At 42.5% G+C, this 19,982-nt stretch overlaps 1 protein-coding gene across 5 annotated transcripts in view; it reads left to right on the top strand.

Moving 5' to 3' along the window:
• Window positions 1–19,982, top strand: part of WAPL (WAPL cohesin release factor) — a 159,698-nt gene that overhangs the window by 72,266 nt on the left and 67,450 nt on the right. For 3 of the 5 annotated variants that reach the window (XM_054206913.1, XM_054206914.1, XM_054206910.1), the window contains exons 1-2: window positions 13,087–13,220; window positions 16,553–17,076. In XM_054206913.1, the coding sequence (XP_054062888.1) occupies window positions 16,575–17,076 (502 nt within the window). In that variant the 5' untranslated portion in view covers window positions 13,087–13,220; window positions 16,553–16,574. Of the gene's footprint in view, window positions 1–13,086; window positions 13,221–13,734; window positions 13,813–16,552; window positions 17,077–19,982 lie in introns of those variants that run through there. The other 2 variants (XM_054206912.1, XM_054206911.1) reach the window with 2 other exon arrangements.

The raw sequence follows: 19,982 nt of genomic DNA, 5'->3' as shown, positions 1-19,982 counted from the left end.
GAGGGTCTGAACTTAAACACAGCTTGAAGTGAAGTGGAGAAAGTCCTGATGAGGCTTTTCACAGCTCTTGCAGATGAGCCTGACCCAGTGTTGCAGCTGCATTGTATCTGAGCTGTCCTTGGGTAGAGGGCACTCAGAAGTAGAGGTGGCAGGTTGCAGAGCCTGTTGGTGCACTCATGCAGCAGTTGTAAACTACTACATGCTCACTCTTGTCTTGAGCTGTTTCCTAGACAGGATATTAGATTAGATGGATCTACAATCTGATGTTATGGTAATGTGTTAAACCTTTCTGGCCTTGAAATAATTTTAGCTTAGACATGGAAGAACAGGACTTAAAAATTGAACTGAATGAACTGCCTCAGGCTGAGCAGGTCTGAAGTGTAATACTTTTGTAAAATAGTGTTTCCTTATTAGTTGTCACCATAAACATGTAACCAAGTACTTGAATAGCTGTGATCAGAAGTACAAAGCTGGCCTCTAACATCTTGTGGAATAGATCTGTTTCCTGGGAGATTGGCTGTTTATCTTGGCAGTTAAAAGAGCTGATAATTTAATCCCTGTTCTCTAGGAAGGAATGTGCTGTAGTCTCCTGCCTCATAACTTATCAACAAGCAGATGGGTAAATGTTGATTGTAACATGTCTGAGTACAATGAAACATGAGCAGAGAGGAAGGAGATCTAGTGCTTGCCTTTCGCCTTCTCAAGTGTCTCCTGCAGAGGGATATGAGAGAGCAAACTGGTGTGCCTCCAGTGAAGCTGCTCATCTGCCCACACTGGGTGCCAGCAGCAGGGACACTATGGCAGGTCTGGCTTTTACAGTCCTCTACCTGATGAAGATCTAGTTGGAGTGTGCAGACTCAGACCATCAACTGCCTGCAGTACAGGTGTGGCCTTCAACTAAGTCAGTAGAGGTGCTACTTTGGGGGAAAGGAATCCTTTCCAATTGTAAACAGATCAAACTTAATCTGGAATCAAGGAAACACACAAGTATGGCCTGAAGCAGATCAGACATTACACTTTAAACCTGTTTAACCAGAGGATGTTCGTTCAATTGAATCTCGAAGTCCTGTTCCTTAATGTCCAAGTTACCAATTTGAAGGCACTTAGTATGAATCAAAGCTACTAGGGGGCATGCTTAACACTCACTTCCTTGTGCTGTGAAGTACAGACTAGTTTCCTGGAGTTTCGCATGAAAGATGGGAAATAATACAAATAAACAGGATGTAAGTTTTATATAGCATGACTGTACTTGTTTGAGGTTGCTGAGTGCCCTTTAAGACAAAGATATGTCAAAGCTCTGTAACTGGATTTTGGCAGACTCCATTGCAACAGCTTGCTTTTCTAGCCCTGTTGTGCCTCTGCTTTTATCTGATTTTGTAAGTTCATATCTCAGCATGGTTAACTCTGATTATGGTCATTCTGATATCTGTTAAATGAACTGCTTTTTTCCAAGCTTTATTTCCAAGACCCTTAAAAAAAAGACCAAATGCTAGGGTATGCTATAAAGTAGTTGCAGAACAAAGACAATCCATGCACCTCCAAATTGCTACTAATTCTCTCTCTCCTCTCCCTTGGAATACTGCAAAAACAATGTCTAACCATGCACACTTTTTCTATTGATCTGAATAACCCAGTGAGTGCTGAGACTTGTATTTCCTATTCATGCACTGCAGTCATCCTAACCTACAGCATTGGTGTTAGAGAGAAAGAGGTATTCTGTGGGCTGCAATTTAAGCTGCTAGTATGAGAGAGCTGAAGTTAATATATTTGAGTGTATATGTGTGATGCCATTTTCAAAAAGCATAAGGATCTCTTGGCACTAACTTGGATGTACAGTTTATCATAGAATCACAAAATAGTCCTGGTGAGAAGGGACCTCAGGAGGTGTCTCATCCAAGCTCCTGCTCAAAGCAGGGTCAGTTCTAAGGTCAGACCGGATTGCTCAGGACTTTATACAGTTAGGCCTTGAAAACCTTCAAGAATGGGAACTGCACAGCCTCTCTGGGCAACTTGTTCCCCTGCCTGCCTGAAAAGGTTTTTCTGTACCCGCAGTTGGAATTTCTCTTGTTATTACAGCTAAATCCATATTGTAAAACAAGTGCGTTGAATTATAGTTCAGCTGTTTAATTGGGAGCAATGTCAGATGCAGAACACAATGCTGAGAACCTCTGTGGGCCATAGGTGAAGTGCTGCTGACAGGGACAGAGGCTGATGTCTGTAAAATCTATGCTCCAGTAGTGATACAGGAGCCCTGCCCATGTGGCTCTTAATTACACATGGAGCTTGATGTCTGTAACTCTGTTGGAGTGGAGGCCATTACAGAAGCAGTGCCATGACACCAAAAGTACCCCAAAGTAAAAGATGTGTGTGTAAAAGTTCTACTGAATCTTCCATACCTCATTTTCCTAACAAGTTTTACACATCTTCCTCCCCTGCAACTTAGGCATGATTTGTGTCTGTCTGCTGCTACTCATATCTTTGTAGAGCAGCAAAACCAGCATGAAATTGATGTGACCTTCTTTCACTGCTGCCCAAAAGGTTCTGAATAGCAGCCCTGGAACTGAGCAGGCTTGTTGACTTCATTCTGCAGCTGCATGACAAATCTGCCTCTAAGCCTGCAGTTTCAAGAAGACAACACTGCATCTGTTCACATAAAAGATCGCTTTTGGCGTGTCTTTTTTGAAATAATGAGAAATTTAAACTACTGGGTTTAAATGGAAACTTAGAAACAGGTGACTTGGGCTTCCTTCATTTGCCAAGAAAAGCTTCCTGCTTATCTTTGACAGAGGACTGGATGGATTATCCTCAATTTCATTTAAATATTTTCACTCCACATGTGGAGAACTTGGCATCTAATTTACAAGAAGCTTTAATCCTCGTATAATAATTATATTCTATTATGTGAATCTCTGTTTAGTCAAGGTATGACTACAAAGCCTCTTTGATTATTTTTTTTATGGGCTAGTCCTTTCTATATGCATCTCTTTCTATATGCCTTTGCTTGTCACCATGACAACTTCCTATCAGTTTGTCTGACACTGTACTTAGAGAAGTTACAGTTAACCCAGGACCTGAATGCAGAGTACCAGGGAGTAACATCTGAGCATCTGATTTCCATGGGGTCATGCATAGTTCTGCTCTGCTGAAGTCTGATGCATCCATGCATGCAATTTTAAGAGAATTTTAAGAATGAAGAACAATATTCTTTTACCAGGTCTTCAAGCTGCAACACACTGCAACTTCTCCAGTATCTTTTAATTCTAATTAGGTACACAGGTTTATAAAGCCAAACTTATGGACATGTTTGTAAAATCAATGTTTAACTACCACTTTACAGTTTTATAACCTGACTTATAAAAATGTCTCCACATTTCCTTTAGAAATTAATCACTTCATAGTCAAGCTTAGAAGTTTTTTATTATTGAATACTGGAATCAGCACTTAATTGGCGAGTATTCTACCATAGAACTAAGCTGCCTTACACCTGTCTATATGCTTTTCAGTAACCTAGAAAAATATTCCTGCCTGTGCAAATCTGTCTGATCTGCTCTGTCAGGAGCTATTTTTCAACTTAAACTTTGGTGCTCAAAGAGATCTGTGCATTCTTTGTTCTGAGATGCCTGGGCTGATACTTTGTGAGGTGTGCTGATTTATGGTGCTGGTTGGTGCTCATTGCCATGCTTTCTTGCCACTCCATACAGCATTTTTGTTGTCTTGGGAGAGTTTGCACTGGAAACTGGCAAACTTTACCAAAACAGGCTTTTGGACAGGAAGCTTCAGTTCCTTGAAGGAAGGATTTGCAGGACAAAGAGTTCAAAAGCTTATTTGGAGCATCTAGCTTTGCTCAGCCATATCTGAAAGTGCCTCAATGTTAGAGGCGAAACTGAGACAACTCTAAGCCTGCCAGAGGTAGTAAGGGCAAAGTTTCCTCATGAAATGTGAATGGCTTGACCTATATCAGTGATGTTTATTGCCAATTGTTTGGTGAGACTGTGGTTTAAAAACTTTGCATATGTTACTTCCCTGTCAACCTCAGAAGGAAATCCTTGATCACAAATTATCTTAAACAGAAATATTCATGTCCATCCAATGAACTAGCTTACATAGTGGAGCCTAATGGTAGATGGAGGTATTAGTCTGCTGCACAGAGCAGTAGTACCGCTTCTGTGTGTTGCATTGATTCTGCATGTTCCACCTGGCAGCTGCTGTGTCTGTGAATGCACATCATGCATATTACCTCTGTTTTCAGTGTGTAAAGCCTTGCATCGTGTTTGGGGTTTTTTTTTGAAGAGTTGTAGTGGATAACTTGAAAGATGCACAGGAATACTCTCTTTTCCTAAACAAAATATCTCAAGTATCTGAAAAGGAAATTGGTTACCCTTGGATGCGTTATCTGATCAGAAAGGCATGTAGAAATGTGACAGCTACAACTATTTCCACAAGAGCTGCTTGTTCCAGTTTTTGCTAAAAGGCCACTGGAAATACCTTATTTGAATCACGGTCCTGGAAATGGGCTATTCCCTCTGTTTTGCCATTGATAAAAGCCTTCCAGAAGGAGTTCTCTAGACCTCATCCTAATTTTAAAATCTCACGGCAGGAGGATAAGAAAGCCGAGTTTTGTATTGCCTAACAGAAAAAGAAAGCACAAAACACTTAATGTGAAGGGGGGGGCGGGGAGCGAACATGACTCCCAACGATCTTTTAGGAGATTTATTGGTATGTATTCTTTTACAAGTGGCTGAAGTTTTGTTCAGAAATACCTGTATGACCTACAAGACTAATACAGCTGTGACAAACTAGTTCAGCACTACAAACAGCAGGGATTTGTCAGAAGGAAAACCATGATCTCAGCTGTTTGTGCTACTGATGAGATTTTAACTTTGGGAATCCATGCTAAAATGCATGCATTTGAAAGCACATGAAGATGTATTAAATTATTTACTTTTTGACTATAGTTATATTAATGAAATGACTAAGGAAATTGTTGGAGACATGTCCCGGTGTACTCTAAGCCAAAAATCCACTAGACTATTTTAATGTACTGCTGCCAGTAGCAAAATGTATGACTTGGCGATATCTTTAGAGTGATAAAAATACAGTTCCAAGTAGTTAATAAGCAGATGGAGTCAAAATTCTATTTTGAAAAATAAACACAAAATGTTTCATTAACTGTAAAACCAAATTGTAGCATAGTTCTTAGCCTGAGCTGCCAAAAAAAAATGTATTAGTGATCCTAAGGGCAAGTGCATAAATTAATGGTTCTGCATTTTCAAGAAATGTTTGGTAACTTCTTTATTTACCAGTAGATGTCACTGGAGCCCAGCAGAGAGCTATTGTTACTTTGAAACATCTTTTCTGCTTAATTGAACCTTTATTTCATAGAGAAATGTTTGGTATTTGTACGTATTGATGTACATCCAGTAAAAATGAAAAACTGCAATCAATGCTGTTTCAAATATGCTTTTTTCCTGTCTCAGCTACTGATAACTGTTGGTGGATAACTCAATGGATTGAGAAAAAATTCAGACTTTTTTTTTTTCCTCTGCAGTATGCCTGAATCTGGTCCAAGCTGATAATGACCAAAGTGATTATTCAGTCCAAAGGTGAAGCCAGTTAGCAGTGCCTGTATGATTACTCAGCCTTTGCCCAATCTTCCATTTTGGGGGTGGGGGAAGAAGATGTAAAATCAGCCCAAAAGACAAAAATCTTCAAATTTTTTTTGGCACCTGTGCTGAAAATTACACAGTCTGGGAACTGAATGGGACAGGAAGGACCCATCAGCCACAGAGCAGCTCTCTAAGACTGAGAAAGCATTTGGGGGGGAAAACTAGTGGAAGCTCCACTTCTGGTGTCTGTAGGTACCTAAGTCTGGAAATAAGCAGTATGGTCATACTGATGTCAGATGTGTTTTTCTTCCAGTCTTAAGTGTAAATTACTTCCAAAGAATCTATATAATCAGATGTCATTAGTTTTATGCACTTGTACTTTATTACATGGATGTGTTTCTGAAGATATGGATCTTGCTTCCTACACCTTGCATTAGAAGACACAGCACTGTGCTGAACGAGACTGCTTAGGATTGAACTGAAGTAGAACATGGAATGACTTTTTTCTATTTTAATGAACTGTAGTTCTTGTCTGCTATGTGTTTGCTAGACAGGTGATCAGCAAAGGTATTTTGATTGAAATGCGCTTTCAGGTATGCTCAGGTGTTTGGTATCTGAAAGGCATAAAAAAGTACAAAGTAGACATTTGTGGCTAACACATAATGTTGAAGCCACTTGATATCATACATCAAAAGATAAAAGGGGAGTTAGGTTTTATTTTTCCCCCAGGTATGGTAAAAGACTTTTTCTTTATGAAAACCACAAGGGAGACATTTTGAGTTAGTTGAAGCAGTCTTAGTTTGAGCCTAAGCTCTTGCATCAGTACATTCCTCCCGTCTCTTTCAAATGTTTACCAAGAAGTGACTGTGGTACACAGTAAACTTTTATCTCTGAAATTCAAGGTCGCACATCCAGTAGCATACCACTATCGCATAAGGAGGCTGCTGCAGGCCAATCTATTTTTAGGATAATAATGTTCTTTTGGACAGTAAATGCACTGCCTGTTCTGTTGCTAGATCCAGTAATGAGTCATTTCTTTGATATGTCTAAAGAACCAGTCAATACACAGGCTGGTTTTAGCCTTTTGTTATCTTCTTTAAATAAATTTCTGAAGTACTCTGCCACCACTCACTCGTTAACAGGCACTCTATTGCATGCTGTAGGATGATCTTTGACCACTCCACAGAACATGGGTACGTTGTACACAGTGAACCCTGTTAAGTGCGGACAGGATTGCAGAACTGGCATGATGTATAGCCCTCCATGTACCAGTCTTGTGCAACAGGCAGAAGACGTTGCAGCTTTTTTTGTGGTTCTGCATTGTAATTTGAATAAAGGTGAAACTAATTTGTTCAGGGCTGTATTCTGGCAAGAAACTAATGAAGTCACTAACTGATAATTTGTTGCCTCCTACCTTCCCACCCTCATTTAATTTTTTTTTTTTAACTTTCATTTTATCAGCTTAATTTGCTAGATAGTTCATTTAGTCTGCCATGACTTTCAGGGACATGTCCATTCAGTCCTCCTTAGTCCTGCAAGTTGTAATTCTCCGTGGATTCTCTTTTTCCAGTTGCAGTTTATGTTGCTGTTCTTTGTATCATAACACACAACCCTCAAAGACCACGCATACTGGTCTCAGTGTAGCAGCTTAGTAGTTTGACCTGATATTGCTATGGTTTAATGTTTTGTAACTGCTGAGTTAGAAGTACTTAATTACTGGCCAAGTTCTACTCTTTCTAAAAAGTACAAACAAGTACTTGGGAAATACAGAGGTGAGAACAAAAATCTTGTAAATAAAAACTCAAAAGGGAACTGAGTGATTATAGCATCTGCATATAAGAGCCACACACAAACCTAGTAATCAAAACTAAGAGGACAAAGGAACATAAAGCATAAGTGTTGGTCACACACAAGGCCTTTTTAAACTGGTGAGGGAAGCAAATTAGCAAAATAAGCAACAGAAATGGCTGCTACCCTGTTGCTGGAGGAGGAATAGAATAGGATAATGAGAGTCCCACCAATGAACTCTTTATAAGAACAATTTAAAATGCTAGTTGCTTGTTGTGTTCCCATGTTTGCCCTTCCCCAACAAGCACTATGCTGTTGCATTTTTGGTAGCTTTCCTTCAGGGCTGCTACCATGAAGACAGACATAAATTCAATAACAATGTGAGACAATAAGTACTTAAAAGAATAAAAAACAAAAACAACTTCAGGGAGATGATAAGGTTGGTATTGACTCTGGTCCTCCTATAAGGCTGCAACAAGTCTCTGGCATTTGAGAGAGTCAGCCCCCTTTTATTTCATAACAACACAATGGAAACTTTACCTGACCAAAGAACCTAGACTTCCCTTGCTGCTTTTAAAGTTAGGCTGCATCCTTACTGCACACAAGGGTTGTTTTTTTTTTTCCTGAAACACCTTGGCATGTTGTAAAACCTTCATGGGAAACAGCACAGGTGGTTACTTTGTCAGCAGAGCTTGCTGAGATAAACTGCATGGCAGAATAAAGTTCTGACCCTGACAATTATAACAAGGTGAAAGCTACTTTGTGCTTTTCCCACTAGTATTTTGCTACAGGTTTTTCCAGTAGACTTGCAGGCTGATCACCTAGGGAAAAAAGCCTGCACAGAACAACCACTGAGAACTTAGCCGTAGGTGAATGACTGTTGTTGGTTCATCAAGTAAAACTAGTCTTTCCAGAGGCTGTTACATTGCAGAGACGATGCTGCCTCTCTCATGATTGCAACAGATGGGTGTGCAGGCTGGAGAGAAGGTGGAGTAGTGCAACTTTTTCTTCTAGCTGCCTGGGTCTGATTTGTTAGTGCCACAATCTGGGGAAGTCCTTTTTTTTTCATCACAGAGAACTGGCCCTCTGCTGCTCTGTCCAGTGATGCTTGTTTTAACCTTTCAGTTACTCAACTTAATGCCTTGGTTTGACCACCTCAAATGAGAAGACAGCTACAATATGATGCAAATACTGAAAAATATGATCTGAAACTGTATAAAGATCCCCTATTTGAATGCCTTTCAGTCTTACTTTTCAGGGTGCAGTCAGAAATAAGCAGTATGCTACCCATTGGAAATACCTCACTAAGAAAAGCTATATTCTTGACAGAAAATCACACTTCCCTGTACACTGGGTTGCAGACCTCCCCTTCCCTCCCCACCCCACTCCTGTACATTCTGCTTTGTGGTCTGCTCTGATCGGGCCCCTGCAGCTCTCAGTGCAACCCAGCTGTTCTCGCCCACTCCCATGCTGCTGCTGGTGCTGAACTTCCTCCAGCACGCATTAGTAGTGATACTAATGTATAAATGACTATTTTCAGAGCTGTTTCAGGGAGGTTGACTAAAGCATGGTAATTAGTTACTTAATGTGTCTCTTGACCCTCCCTTCATCTTTGCTATGCAAATAGCAAGGGGGAAATTTTAGCCCCAGTGAAGCAAAATGGCAAAGCCCTGAGTGTTCTCACCCTTGCTTGCCGTGTGACACTTGAAGGACAGGAACAGGAGGAGACTGATGTTCTGCAAAGAAAAGGCAAAGCATACTGAAATGTTTAGCATTTTAAGTGGCACTAATTGGGACATGAAAGCACTGCAGCAGCTGTGAGTGCAGCAAGAACAGCAGGACATCCTCTTCTCCCCCATCTCTTCCCACCTGGACAAGAGGCAAGGAAGAAAGTACTAAAGGAAGCTGGAGAGAACTTGGGAGGCAAATAGTGACTGGGCTGAGACCCATAAGAATGGGGAAGAGGTGAAGGAGAAGATGCTGAGTGGACTGAGGGGAGTGGTCTGGGCGTGAGGAGAATGGGGAGACCCTTCCTGTGAGTTACTATTTGCTGCCGGGGTGGTGATTCACAGGGAAGCAGGGCAATGGGCAAAAGAATATTGAGCTTATTCTCCTGTTTGAGGGGGAAGGAATTGAGCGAGGATGCATTATGCTGTTAATTCATGTACTTGATATGAAGTGCTATGGTCCTTTTAAAGTCTGTTTGTAGTCTCACTTTTAGTTGATGTTACTGTCAAATGCTTGTTTTTGTCCATGAGGCAGCACTAAGAAACCTTCCTGACAGCTTCTGGAAGGATATGACTGTCTTCATCTCCCCCCAGCGTATCCGCTGCATGGGAAACCTTCAATTTTCCTACTGCATTGCCTCACTTTTCTTTTGAAAGAAACTCAAATTTTCAAATGTTTCAATGGCTGCCTCAAGACTGAATTACGTGAAAGGCTCCTTACCAGGCTACAGCTCATTTTGAAAAGTCTGTGTTTGTTCCCTCTGTGGAGATCTCAGCACAGAACCTCAAAAAGAGAACTGGGAGGGTTCTAGAATCTATTAAGATGTGATGTATCCAAATAACTGTTCTGTCCTTATATGTTCCTTCTACTGTTACACTTTTATCTCTCTTATCTCCAGCTTTGATGCATTTGAGCTGTGTTTGTCAGTGCTTTCTGGCTTTATAATAAATAGTAAAGATGCTAGTTTCTTTTGGTGGGGGGAGTAATGGAACGTGATAGGGAGCTGTAGGCTTTCCCCGAGAAGTTTTTAAGATGGAAAAGCTAAAATTGTAAGATGGCTGCTTCCCTCCCACTGCTGTTCTTATGGAGGCAAATGCCAAACTGGAGTGTTTTGTGTGCTGCTTTTTTGTGAAGGGTTTTGTATGGTTGGGTTTTGGTTTGTTTGTGAAGGGAGATGGCGACTATCAATAATAGAATTCCACAAAAAGCCTAAGATGCCTGTTGAATTCCCTCCTCTTTGAGAATTAAATTTACCTACTGCCAAACGTAAATGGGATTTGGCTTTTATTTGCCCTGTCTTGGTACTTGCATATTTGAGGTAAGCCAGATGAAAACAGAAATAGCAAAGCTTAGCATGTTAATTGCCGAGCTTATTAAGTCACAAGGTGTGAAATTTTCAAAAGTATCTAAAGTAAGTCAGGTGCAGAAAAATTGGCCAGTCTCTGCTGTTTTTGAACATAACAATGTTTGTTTTCCATTGTCATCTATGTAAAAGGTCTTATTAGACTTACAGGCTTCTGCTGATACCCAAGATAGGATAGGCAGTACATATATGAGTTTAATTTATCCTCTGTTAGTCATGTGAAATTCCGTCATGACCATGAATCTGCACTGTTCTAGATTACTCTGTATGGAGATTCTACAAAGACTGAAAATACGGTTGGGAATAGGAAGCCCAGGAGGCATGGGGTGTGTGAGAGCTTTCAAGTGACATCCAGTTACTATCACTATACTGCAAAATTCTCTAAATTACTGTTTAAGTGACCTGTGTAGTCCAGGCTTTAAGTTAGAAACGTTTTTAATTTAATTTCAACTCTTAACTTTATATGCAAATGCAAACGATTTCCAAATAGTTTCTTGGTGCCACTTCTTTACTCTGGCCATATTCTTCAATTTTTCTGGTCCTCAGGACAAACTTTTTTAATGTTGAGGAACTCCACAGAGCCTGAAAGTATTCTGAGCTCTCACAGGTTTTTGGGTTTTTCCCTCTTTGTCTGACATATCAGTCACCAAATTAGACTTTTAGACTCACGCAATAGTATGCAAATCTCAAACTGGTTTAGCTATCTATTATACTCTTGAAGTTTAAACAAACCTAACTAGTAGCTGTGATACAAGAATACTCTCAGGAAAAAAAATATCTTCTCACTTTTTGTATTCAATTTATGTATTTTAAAATTTGTAACCTGTTTTCAGTAGCTCTTCAGTAACTGAGTGGTTAGATATAGATAGACTTGTAAGCTGCCTTTGAAACACCACACAAACCTCAACTGTATCTCAAATCAAGCTTGTACATCTCATCACAAGGCCCGCTCTGTTTTATCCTCACTTTCTCTAGCACCAGTTGTATACTGGCTTTAGAAAGCACATTCAGAGTGTGTTTGTTCTTCAGAAGTGATTCCTAAAAGCTACCCCACACATCAATAGGTACCAAGTTAAGGCCAAAATTCAATTTACTTGAGTCGCTAAACAAAACTATAGTTTTGCATCTCCTTAGTGAAAGCCAGTAATTTTGCATTCGGTAAAATTAAGAGGAAAAAAACAAAAGTAATGTTTCTTAAATAGAAGTATCGAAACAACTCCAACCTCTTCTATGCAGTGAAATTGGGCTCTTTAAAGTTTTTGGGGGGTTTTTTGGCATTTGGGACCTGTATTTTAAAACCTTTCCTCAAATGATAGATGGCAAGTATGATCACGTGTGTTGTGAAACCATTTTAGGTTCTAAGGTTGTAGAAGGCTGGGGTTTTTTTGCCTCCCCCCCCCCCCCCCCCCCAAGCTTCTTGTTCCTCTTAAAAATTCCCAAACTACATCTGTGAGAGTGATGTTCTTTTTTAATGCATTGCTTTTGTAGTAGCGCATCCCTAGTTTTCTACTCCACAAGCATTTTACAAAGTACTGCTTACAGAATGTAAAATAGTGGATTTGATGATTGTTTGATGCCTATACGTATGTGCTATATGACACAATCTCCGTGGAGTTTTTTTTGACTCTACATAGAGTGTACTGTTAATTACAGTCTCAAAAGTGTGCATAAATATAATCTACGTGGGTGGATGTAACTGGTTTGTATAAGCCGGTGCTTGTGGAAGTAGGAGCATGTGAAAGCCTCTACTTTGCAGCCTGCGCTCTCTCTCTTCCTTCCATGGGAGTTCTCTGCAGAGCACGTTTGCTCCCCGGAGTGGGTGTAAAGGCTGGGGACAGTGCAACCACTGTGAGTACGGATAAGTGCTGCCCGGAGCGGCCGGGGCTCCTTTCCCGGGGGGCGGCTGCCGCTGCTTGGCCTAACAAACTTTTCATGGACTCGCCATCGGGCTGGTTGGGTGCCCGCCGCCTCCCCGGACTCCCAAGGAGGGTTTCGACCTAAGCTCTGCCCGCTCCGGCTCCCTCCTGCCGCCGGGCCGGGGCTGCGCTGCACCGAGACCCCAGACGCGACCCGCGGCCTGGTGGGGCTGCCGCCGGCGGGTCCGGCTGCCCCCGCCTTCAGCGGAGGCCGCGGCGCGTCCTGCCAGGCCGCGTCGTCGCGGCCGCCTCAGGCCACCGGGCCCAAGGCGGCGCGGGCCTGGCCGGCGGCTCCCTGGGGCTTGGCGGGCCCCGGTGCCGGGAGGGGCGGCCCCCGCTCGCCCCAGGCCCGCGCCGGGTTGCGAACTACAGCTCCCGGCAGGCGCCGCGCGGGGAGGGCCGGCGGCAGTGGGGCGCATGCGCAGCGGCGGCGGCGCCGTCGGTTGAGTAAGGCGGGGTGCGATTGGCTGGGCGGCGGCGGCCGGGCGTGGGACGCGCAGTGACGGAAGGAGCGGGGCAAATGGCGGAGAGATGGTCCCGGGCCCCGTCCCGAGAGCGGCGATAATCCCGGCGCGGAGGAAGCGGCGCCGGAGGAGGCGGCGGCGGGGGCCCTAACGTCCGCGCCACTCCGGGAGAAGGGTGCTGCTGCTGCCGCCGCCGGCGGCGGTGTCCCGTCGGCGAGCGCTTTTCGCAGGCGGCAGATCGGCGGCCAGAAACCGCGGCGAGAGCCACATCCGCGGCGCCGCCCGGAACGCGCCGGGCCCGCGCCCGGCACCGTCCGCCCGCCTGCCCGCCGCTGCTGCCACAACCGACGCCGAGGTAGGTGCTGGGCGAACGTGCAGCCGGGAGCGGCCGCCCGGCCCCCGAGGCCTGTGCGGGCCGCGGAGCAGGCCCCGGGGGGCCGGAGCCCGGCCGCTGCCCCTTTCGCTGTCCCCCGCTTCCGGGGCGGTGGTGGCGGCGGCGGCGGCCTGGCGGGGCGTGGGGGGAGCAGCCGCGGCCACCCCCGGCCCGCCGGGAAGTTTTCGGGGCGGGAGCGGCAGGACTTTGCTCGGGGGTGAAGTGCGGGCCGGGGCGGAGCGGGGGGTGCGGCCTGCGAGGCCGGCGGCGGGCTCCGCCGCTCGCCCCGGGCCGCGGGGCTGCTCGGCGGTCCGCGGACTTGTGTAATGGGGTTGGTTTTCCTGCGGGGCGGGGGGGGGGAGGGGGCCGGGGAGGAAGGGAAATGACATCAGAAATCGCCGGGCGTGCACGGTGGGGTGACCCGGTTCCGCTAGCTGCCCCTTCCCCCCCCCTTCCCCCCCCCCCCGCCCTCCCCGCCGCTGGGGGAGGGAGGAAAAAAGAAACTGTCACCGTGGGATTTCATCAGCTTCTTCTGCCTCCGTGCATTTAACCTATTTTTCTTTCCTTTGATTATGTAAGAGGAACGGTGTAGAGAGGAGGGATGAGTCGGGATGGGCTGATGGGCTTTCTGGGGAATTAATCGGGTTTTTGATGTCTGGCTGGTCCGCCGAGTTCGCTCTGGGAAATGCGGGAGAATTACGTTTCGGGTTTTTGTTTGTGTTTACGTTTCTTGCACTGCTTCAAATATCGCAGCATAATGCAGGAGAGAGAGGCAGGGAGTGGAAAGAGAGTGAAATTGGCCAAGTTTTTTTATTTCACGCTCAGCGAAAAGCAAGGGAGTATTCTAAGTAAAGATCTGTTCTGTGATGTTCTTGTGTAAGGAGGTACATGTGTATTTTGTTGTCTTTAATCTCACTCAGATATGAGTTTATAGCATAGCGTATATTTTCCTAATACTCATCCTTTAACCTGTTTATGTCATTTTTTTGAGTTTTGACATTTTGATTCAAAACTTCTTATGAGACTATCTTAATTTTTAAACTTATAAATAGGAAAATGTAGATTGAGGAGCTCTACTTTCTGAAAACGAAGTCCTCTTGTCTATGAGAATCTTCTTAAAACTGCAAGCCACAAGTCACAATTTAACTCTGCCATTACTTTTGCAGATGCTGGAAATGCAGTGTTGGAAATACTTATTTGAGTCAGGGTTTCGGGGAGTAAAATGTGCTAATGAAGTGAATTCATTTTTTTTCTGTAAGAATTATAGAGGAACTGAGATTTTAATAAATATTTCACTTTAGTTTCTATAGCTGTAAAAACTGTCCTTTCTGGTATAAAACATGTTGGTTACTGTTATAAGTATTTTCAAGCATCAGCAAAATAAAACTCCTAAGATGGATTTGTTTTGCTGTTCATTTTCTAAAGGATGCAGGGAAGTTTCAGTTTTGCTCTGGAAAATAGAGCACAGTGGAGCAACAAAGAAAAAGTAGTTTGGCAACGATCTGTTTGGAGCAGCACAGAGTAGGCCGATGACACTGTGGGGGGAAAAAAGAGGATGGAGATGGGGTTAAAGAGTAATATCTACTAGGAGCAACCAGAAGCAGTTTGCAGAATGGTGTTTCACAGCAGAATTCTGGGTGGTAGATAAGCCCATGCCTTTACCATCCATCTGCTAAACTGCTGGGGAGAAGAGTGTTTCCCAAAGTGGTTGTTCCTGTATCTCTTCTGCATTGCAACACCATCTGACTGGTAAACTTCTGAAGTTCAAATTTGATACTTTTAATTCGATTAAAATTTGCACAAACATAGACCCGATGAATTGCTCAGTTCATGTGATAAGTGAAGGTTGGCCTGGTCTGATAAAGGGAGACTATTATTAGTGAGACAATCCTGCTAGAGTGAAGTGGTAGAATGGCATTTCTGGAAACCAGTTGGCGATTTTGACAGAAGCTAGTCTAGCACCTCAGGTTGAGAAACTGTGAGTGTTGAGATGAAAACTAAAATACGGAAGAAAGGTAGTGTACCACATATTCAGGGGGATAATAATAAAAACAGTTGTCTTGAACAAGGGGATCATGTGATAAGTTTATTAATGATGATTTTAAGCGCTATTTTTCATATACTTTATATGAAGGCAGTCAACAGTTTAAAAGTTGGATTTCTTTGATTCTGTAGCTTAAATAAATGTCCCCCCTGTTTTTAACAGACTTTCCTCCAGTATGGGGAGTAATTTCACAGAGAAAGATGGATTTGATTAGATTCAGACTGACTATAAAGAATTCCAATTTCCTATTCATGTTTGGACCAAAAAAAGAGAGAAATGCTGGTTTACAAAACAGATATGGTTGCTTTGTTTTTATGTTGTCATTTATCCAGTAGTTGAACTATTTGTTTTGGGAAAAAGAAACAAAGTGGTCTGTCTTCCTTCTTGAATTTAACAAAAGTAGGAATAGAACACATGCAGGGAACTGTTTAAATGTGTTCCTGTTTAATCTGTTCATATTTAAACTTCATTCTTCTGAAAGACCAAACTGAATTGGGCTAGAGTTGCAACAGCTAGTAAGCAGTCATGGTTTATGCTGGTCTGCATAAGGTGTCCTCCATGTTCTTAGAAATGGGTTGAGAAGTGTCTCTCTTTTCCTGTCCCTTGATCGGTTGGATTTACTCATGGGGGATTGCCGTGTACCAGTCTCGACCATGACTGTGCAGATGGCATAAACTGCATCGCATTACCAAATAATATGCTTGCTCAGTAAGTCTGAGTGTGCGAGAAGAACATGGGGTGAAGTTGTCATTGGTATTTGTGATTAATTAGTATTTAAAATATCTACAGCAACTTAAAATATTCTGACAGGGTTTTTTTATTGAACTACAAAGAGTCTTTTTAAATCCATTCTGTGTTATTGGACTCTAGCAGAGAGCTGCATATTCAGATGTGGTGAAAATATTGTTTGGTTTGCTGCTGATGTTTCATGAAAGCAGTGCCATCTATACTTGAAAATATAAAATTAGAGCAATACCAAAAATAATGCATTCATAGCAGATTTTTCTTAAGGATCCATTGTGCCATTGTTGTATAAATCCACAAGTAGCTGAATTTTGAGTTAAGCTGGTAGATATATCACTTATTGTAGAAACTTTTGACATAATGACATTCACATGCAAATGAGTTAGTCTATAGAAAGAAGCAGATGATGTGATGTATCTGTTGCTCATGTGAAATGTACATGCTTGTAGGCCCAATAAAGGATGAAAGTTCAATTGTTTGTACAAAAAAGTTGGTGAATTTATGTTTCTTCTTTCTTTTCCAACAGAGAATATGAAACAGGAGCCAAAATGACATCCAGATTTGGAAAGACCTACAGCCGGAAAGGGGGAAACGGCAGTTCCAAGTTCGACGAAGTATTTTCCAACAAACGGACCACCCTTAGTACAAAATGGGGAGAAACCACCTTCATGGCCAAATTAGGACAGAAGAGGCCCAGTGTCAAACCAGATATTTCTGAAGTTCCTAAAAAACCCAAAGTTGAAGATGAGGTAACAGAGGATCCATTTGGATTTGACAGTGATGAAGAATCTCTTCCTGTGTCTTCAAAGAATGTGTCACAGGCTAAAAGCTCCTCTCAGCTGGAACCCGGTGAAGCTGCTCAGCCTGAGGACTTCACTCCTCTACTTGAAGCTAACAGCAGAATTAATCAGCCAGACAGTGGAGAAAACGTTGCATCCAGCAAGTGCATATCTCTTGACAATACTGTTCCTCTCTTAAAAGAAAAGAGCACAAGCAAAAACGTGGAAGATGGAGAATGCAAAGGCAGCAGTGCTAAACTTGTAACTGCAGGTGCGTTTACTCATCTCTCCTCATAGTTCTGTTATCCTCTAATTTTTACTAATCTACATTTAGACTTTGTGTTTTCAGGGGTTGGTTAAGTGTTCTAATAAAACCGGGGGGCAATTAATTGTAAGAAATTGTAAAGGACATGCTATTTAACTGAAAACAGTGCGAAGCATTCTATGTTTTACGCGTCGGCCTGAGATCATTGGCACTCTAATCTTTATGTCTGCAACTTGAGATACAATGCTTTAGATTCAACGTAGTATGTAAGCCTGCCTGGAAAAGAATGGAATAATAACCTGCCTTTTCTAAAATTTGTTCTGAGCTCTGCATTTGTGGGTTTTTTAACATGCAGTATTTTGAAGAGTGATGAGTTGGTAATAATAGAATGCTTTATTCTTAAGTTGATGGCTTTAATTTAGTGTGGGTATGCAGTAACTACCATGCAGGTGCAGGTACAGTTTATAACCTGCCATATTTAATTATTTGGATGGAAAAAGTAGTTTTCTGAACTTCAGTTGCCCAACGGTGTATGTATATCTTTTTTTAATTAGTACATCTTTATCAATGTGTAGATAAAAAGCTTCAGACCTATGAAACAGAATTCTGTCAAACGTCTTTTAGGGGCTGTTTTCTTAATGGTTTTGAGAGGGAATTCACAAACTCCATGGAGCTGAACATCACTGTAATTTTGTTCAAGTCATTCCTAGACAAGATAGATGTTATTATATCTCATTAGAAGTTTTCATATAATGGGCTGATTAAACTGCAGCTTCTAAAATTGGGCAGAAGATCACAGTAGATGAACCTTGATGAAGGTGACACCTACTGACTTTTCTCTGGATTACTGTATTCCACTTTATTGAGAAGAATTTATGTAGCTTTGAATTCTCAGCTATGGTTAACTTAACCCTAGGATCAGAAATTTGAGTGGACTTGTTCAGTTGTTAAGACAGTGGACAAGAAGATACTGAATAGTGGAAGATATGCATAGCTCAGTTATTTGCAAGATGATTTTATTAGTGATATAATACAAGAAAAAACCAAGAAATGTTGATTTGAACTGAGTTTGACAGACATGTTGGTGAGACGTAGTTGTCTTTTAATCTTAATCTTATTTTTGCTGCTGAAATATTTCTCGTTTTCATATGGTTTTCTGCAGTTTATTTATCTGTAAGTATGATCCACCTTCAGTCTGGAAATACAATTTATGTTTTGCTAAGTTTTCATAAGAGATTGAATAGATTTATCCCCTAATGTTTACAAGGATAAGAAATGGTAATGAGTTTCCTTGGTTGTTAACGAGAGCTTGTAGCAGAGCAGGTTTTACAGTGAAATAGTTTCCATGTAGAAAAGCTTTGTTAGAACAGTATTTTTCAGGTTGAAAAAGAAAATGTGAGAGCTACGCAGAGAGAATGTGATAGAGCTCTGAAATTCATAGTGCGTGAAAGGCCAGGAGGAACAGAGTTCAGCACTTCTGTTGGTGCTTCCTGGTTCCAGTATTATGGAAAATAATAAAATGCAATAGTTAGGGAATACAAACTTTTTAATTGGATGCTTATTTAAATTCTAGAACTCCTTGCTAGACAATAGTATATATACCATAAATATATACAGCTCTAAAATGAAGGAAGCTTATGAATCTTGGTGGATAAGTCCATCAGTGGCTGTGGAGGGTAGTGGTAGTCTGGATGCAGAGGGGGAGGTTACTTAAGCAACAGTTTACTGAAGGAATTCTGTTCTCGCATGCTTTCCTTAAGTATTTGTTACTGACTGCAATTCAGCCAGTAGGGAGGGACAAGGTGGATCTTGATCTGATGATACTGTTCTTTCAGAATCTATTACATTCTGTTTACAGAATCACAGAATGGTTTGGGTTGGAAGGGAACTTAAAGATCATCTAGTTCCGACCCCCCTGCTGTGGGCAGGGACACCTCCCACTAGACCAGGTTGCTCAAAGCCTTATCCAGCCTTGAACACTTCTAGGGATGGGGCATCAACAACTTCCCTGGGCAACCTGTTCCACTGCCTCACCACCCTTACCGTAAAGAATTTCTTCCTGATATCCAATCTAAATCTACCCTCTTTCAGTTTGAAGCCGTTAACCCATGTCCTATCATTACATTCCCTGATGAAGAGTCCCTCCCCATCCTTCCTGTAGGCCCCCTTTAGGTATCGGAAGGCAGCTATAAGGTCTCCCCGGAGCCTTCTCTTCTCCAGGCTGAACAACTCCAACTCTCTCAGCCTGTCCTCATAGGAGGGGTGCTCCAGCCCTCGGATCACCCTCGTGGCCCTCTGCTGGACCCGTTCCAACAGGTTGACGTCCTTCTTGTGTTGAGGACTCCAGAGCTGGACGCAGTACTCCAGGTTGGGTGTCACCAGAGCAGAGGGGCAGAATCACGTCCCTCGCCTTGCTGGACACACTTCTTTTGATGCAGCCCAGGATGCGATTGGCTTTCTGGGCTGTAAATGCGCATTGCCTGCTCATGTTGAGCTTCTCGTCCACTAGTACCACCAAGTCTTTCTCCTCAGGGCTGCTCTCAACCCATTTACACCCAGTCAAATGAAGATAAAAACCCATTTTGTAGCTTTCTTCAGAAATTAAATTCAACTGAGAATGAGTCTTTGCAAAACATTCTAAGAAGGTGTTTAAATAAGGGTAAGGAAACCAAGACTGTAGTTTTGGTGATAGTGTTTATTTTGGACAGTTATTGTAAATGAAACTCAGATGGTTTAGGCAGCTATTATGCTTGTGTGTAGACTGATCCAGAATAAACAAAAATTGTCTCTGAGTACGTCACTCGAACATTGAGCAATTGGAGATAGCGGTATAGTTAGCCAGTGTAAATGTAGGTACTTCAAAGGCTTCTTTGTTATATTGACTATGAAGTAAAGTTTGATGGTATAAGGCT

Source organism: Rissa tridactyla, chromosome 6 (assembly GCF_028500815.1).
Source record: "Rissa tridactyla isolate bRisTri1 chromosome 6, bRisTri1.patW.cur.20221130, whole genome shotgun sequence".
In the NCBI taxonomy this organism is placed as follows: domain Eukaryota; kingdom Metazoa; phylum Chordata; class Aves; order Charadriiformes; family Laridae; genus Rissa; species Rissa tridactyla.
Note: the sequence above shows the minus strand (reverse complement) of the source record. Positions and strands in the feature narration are given on the sequence as shown.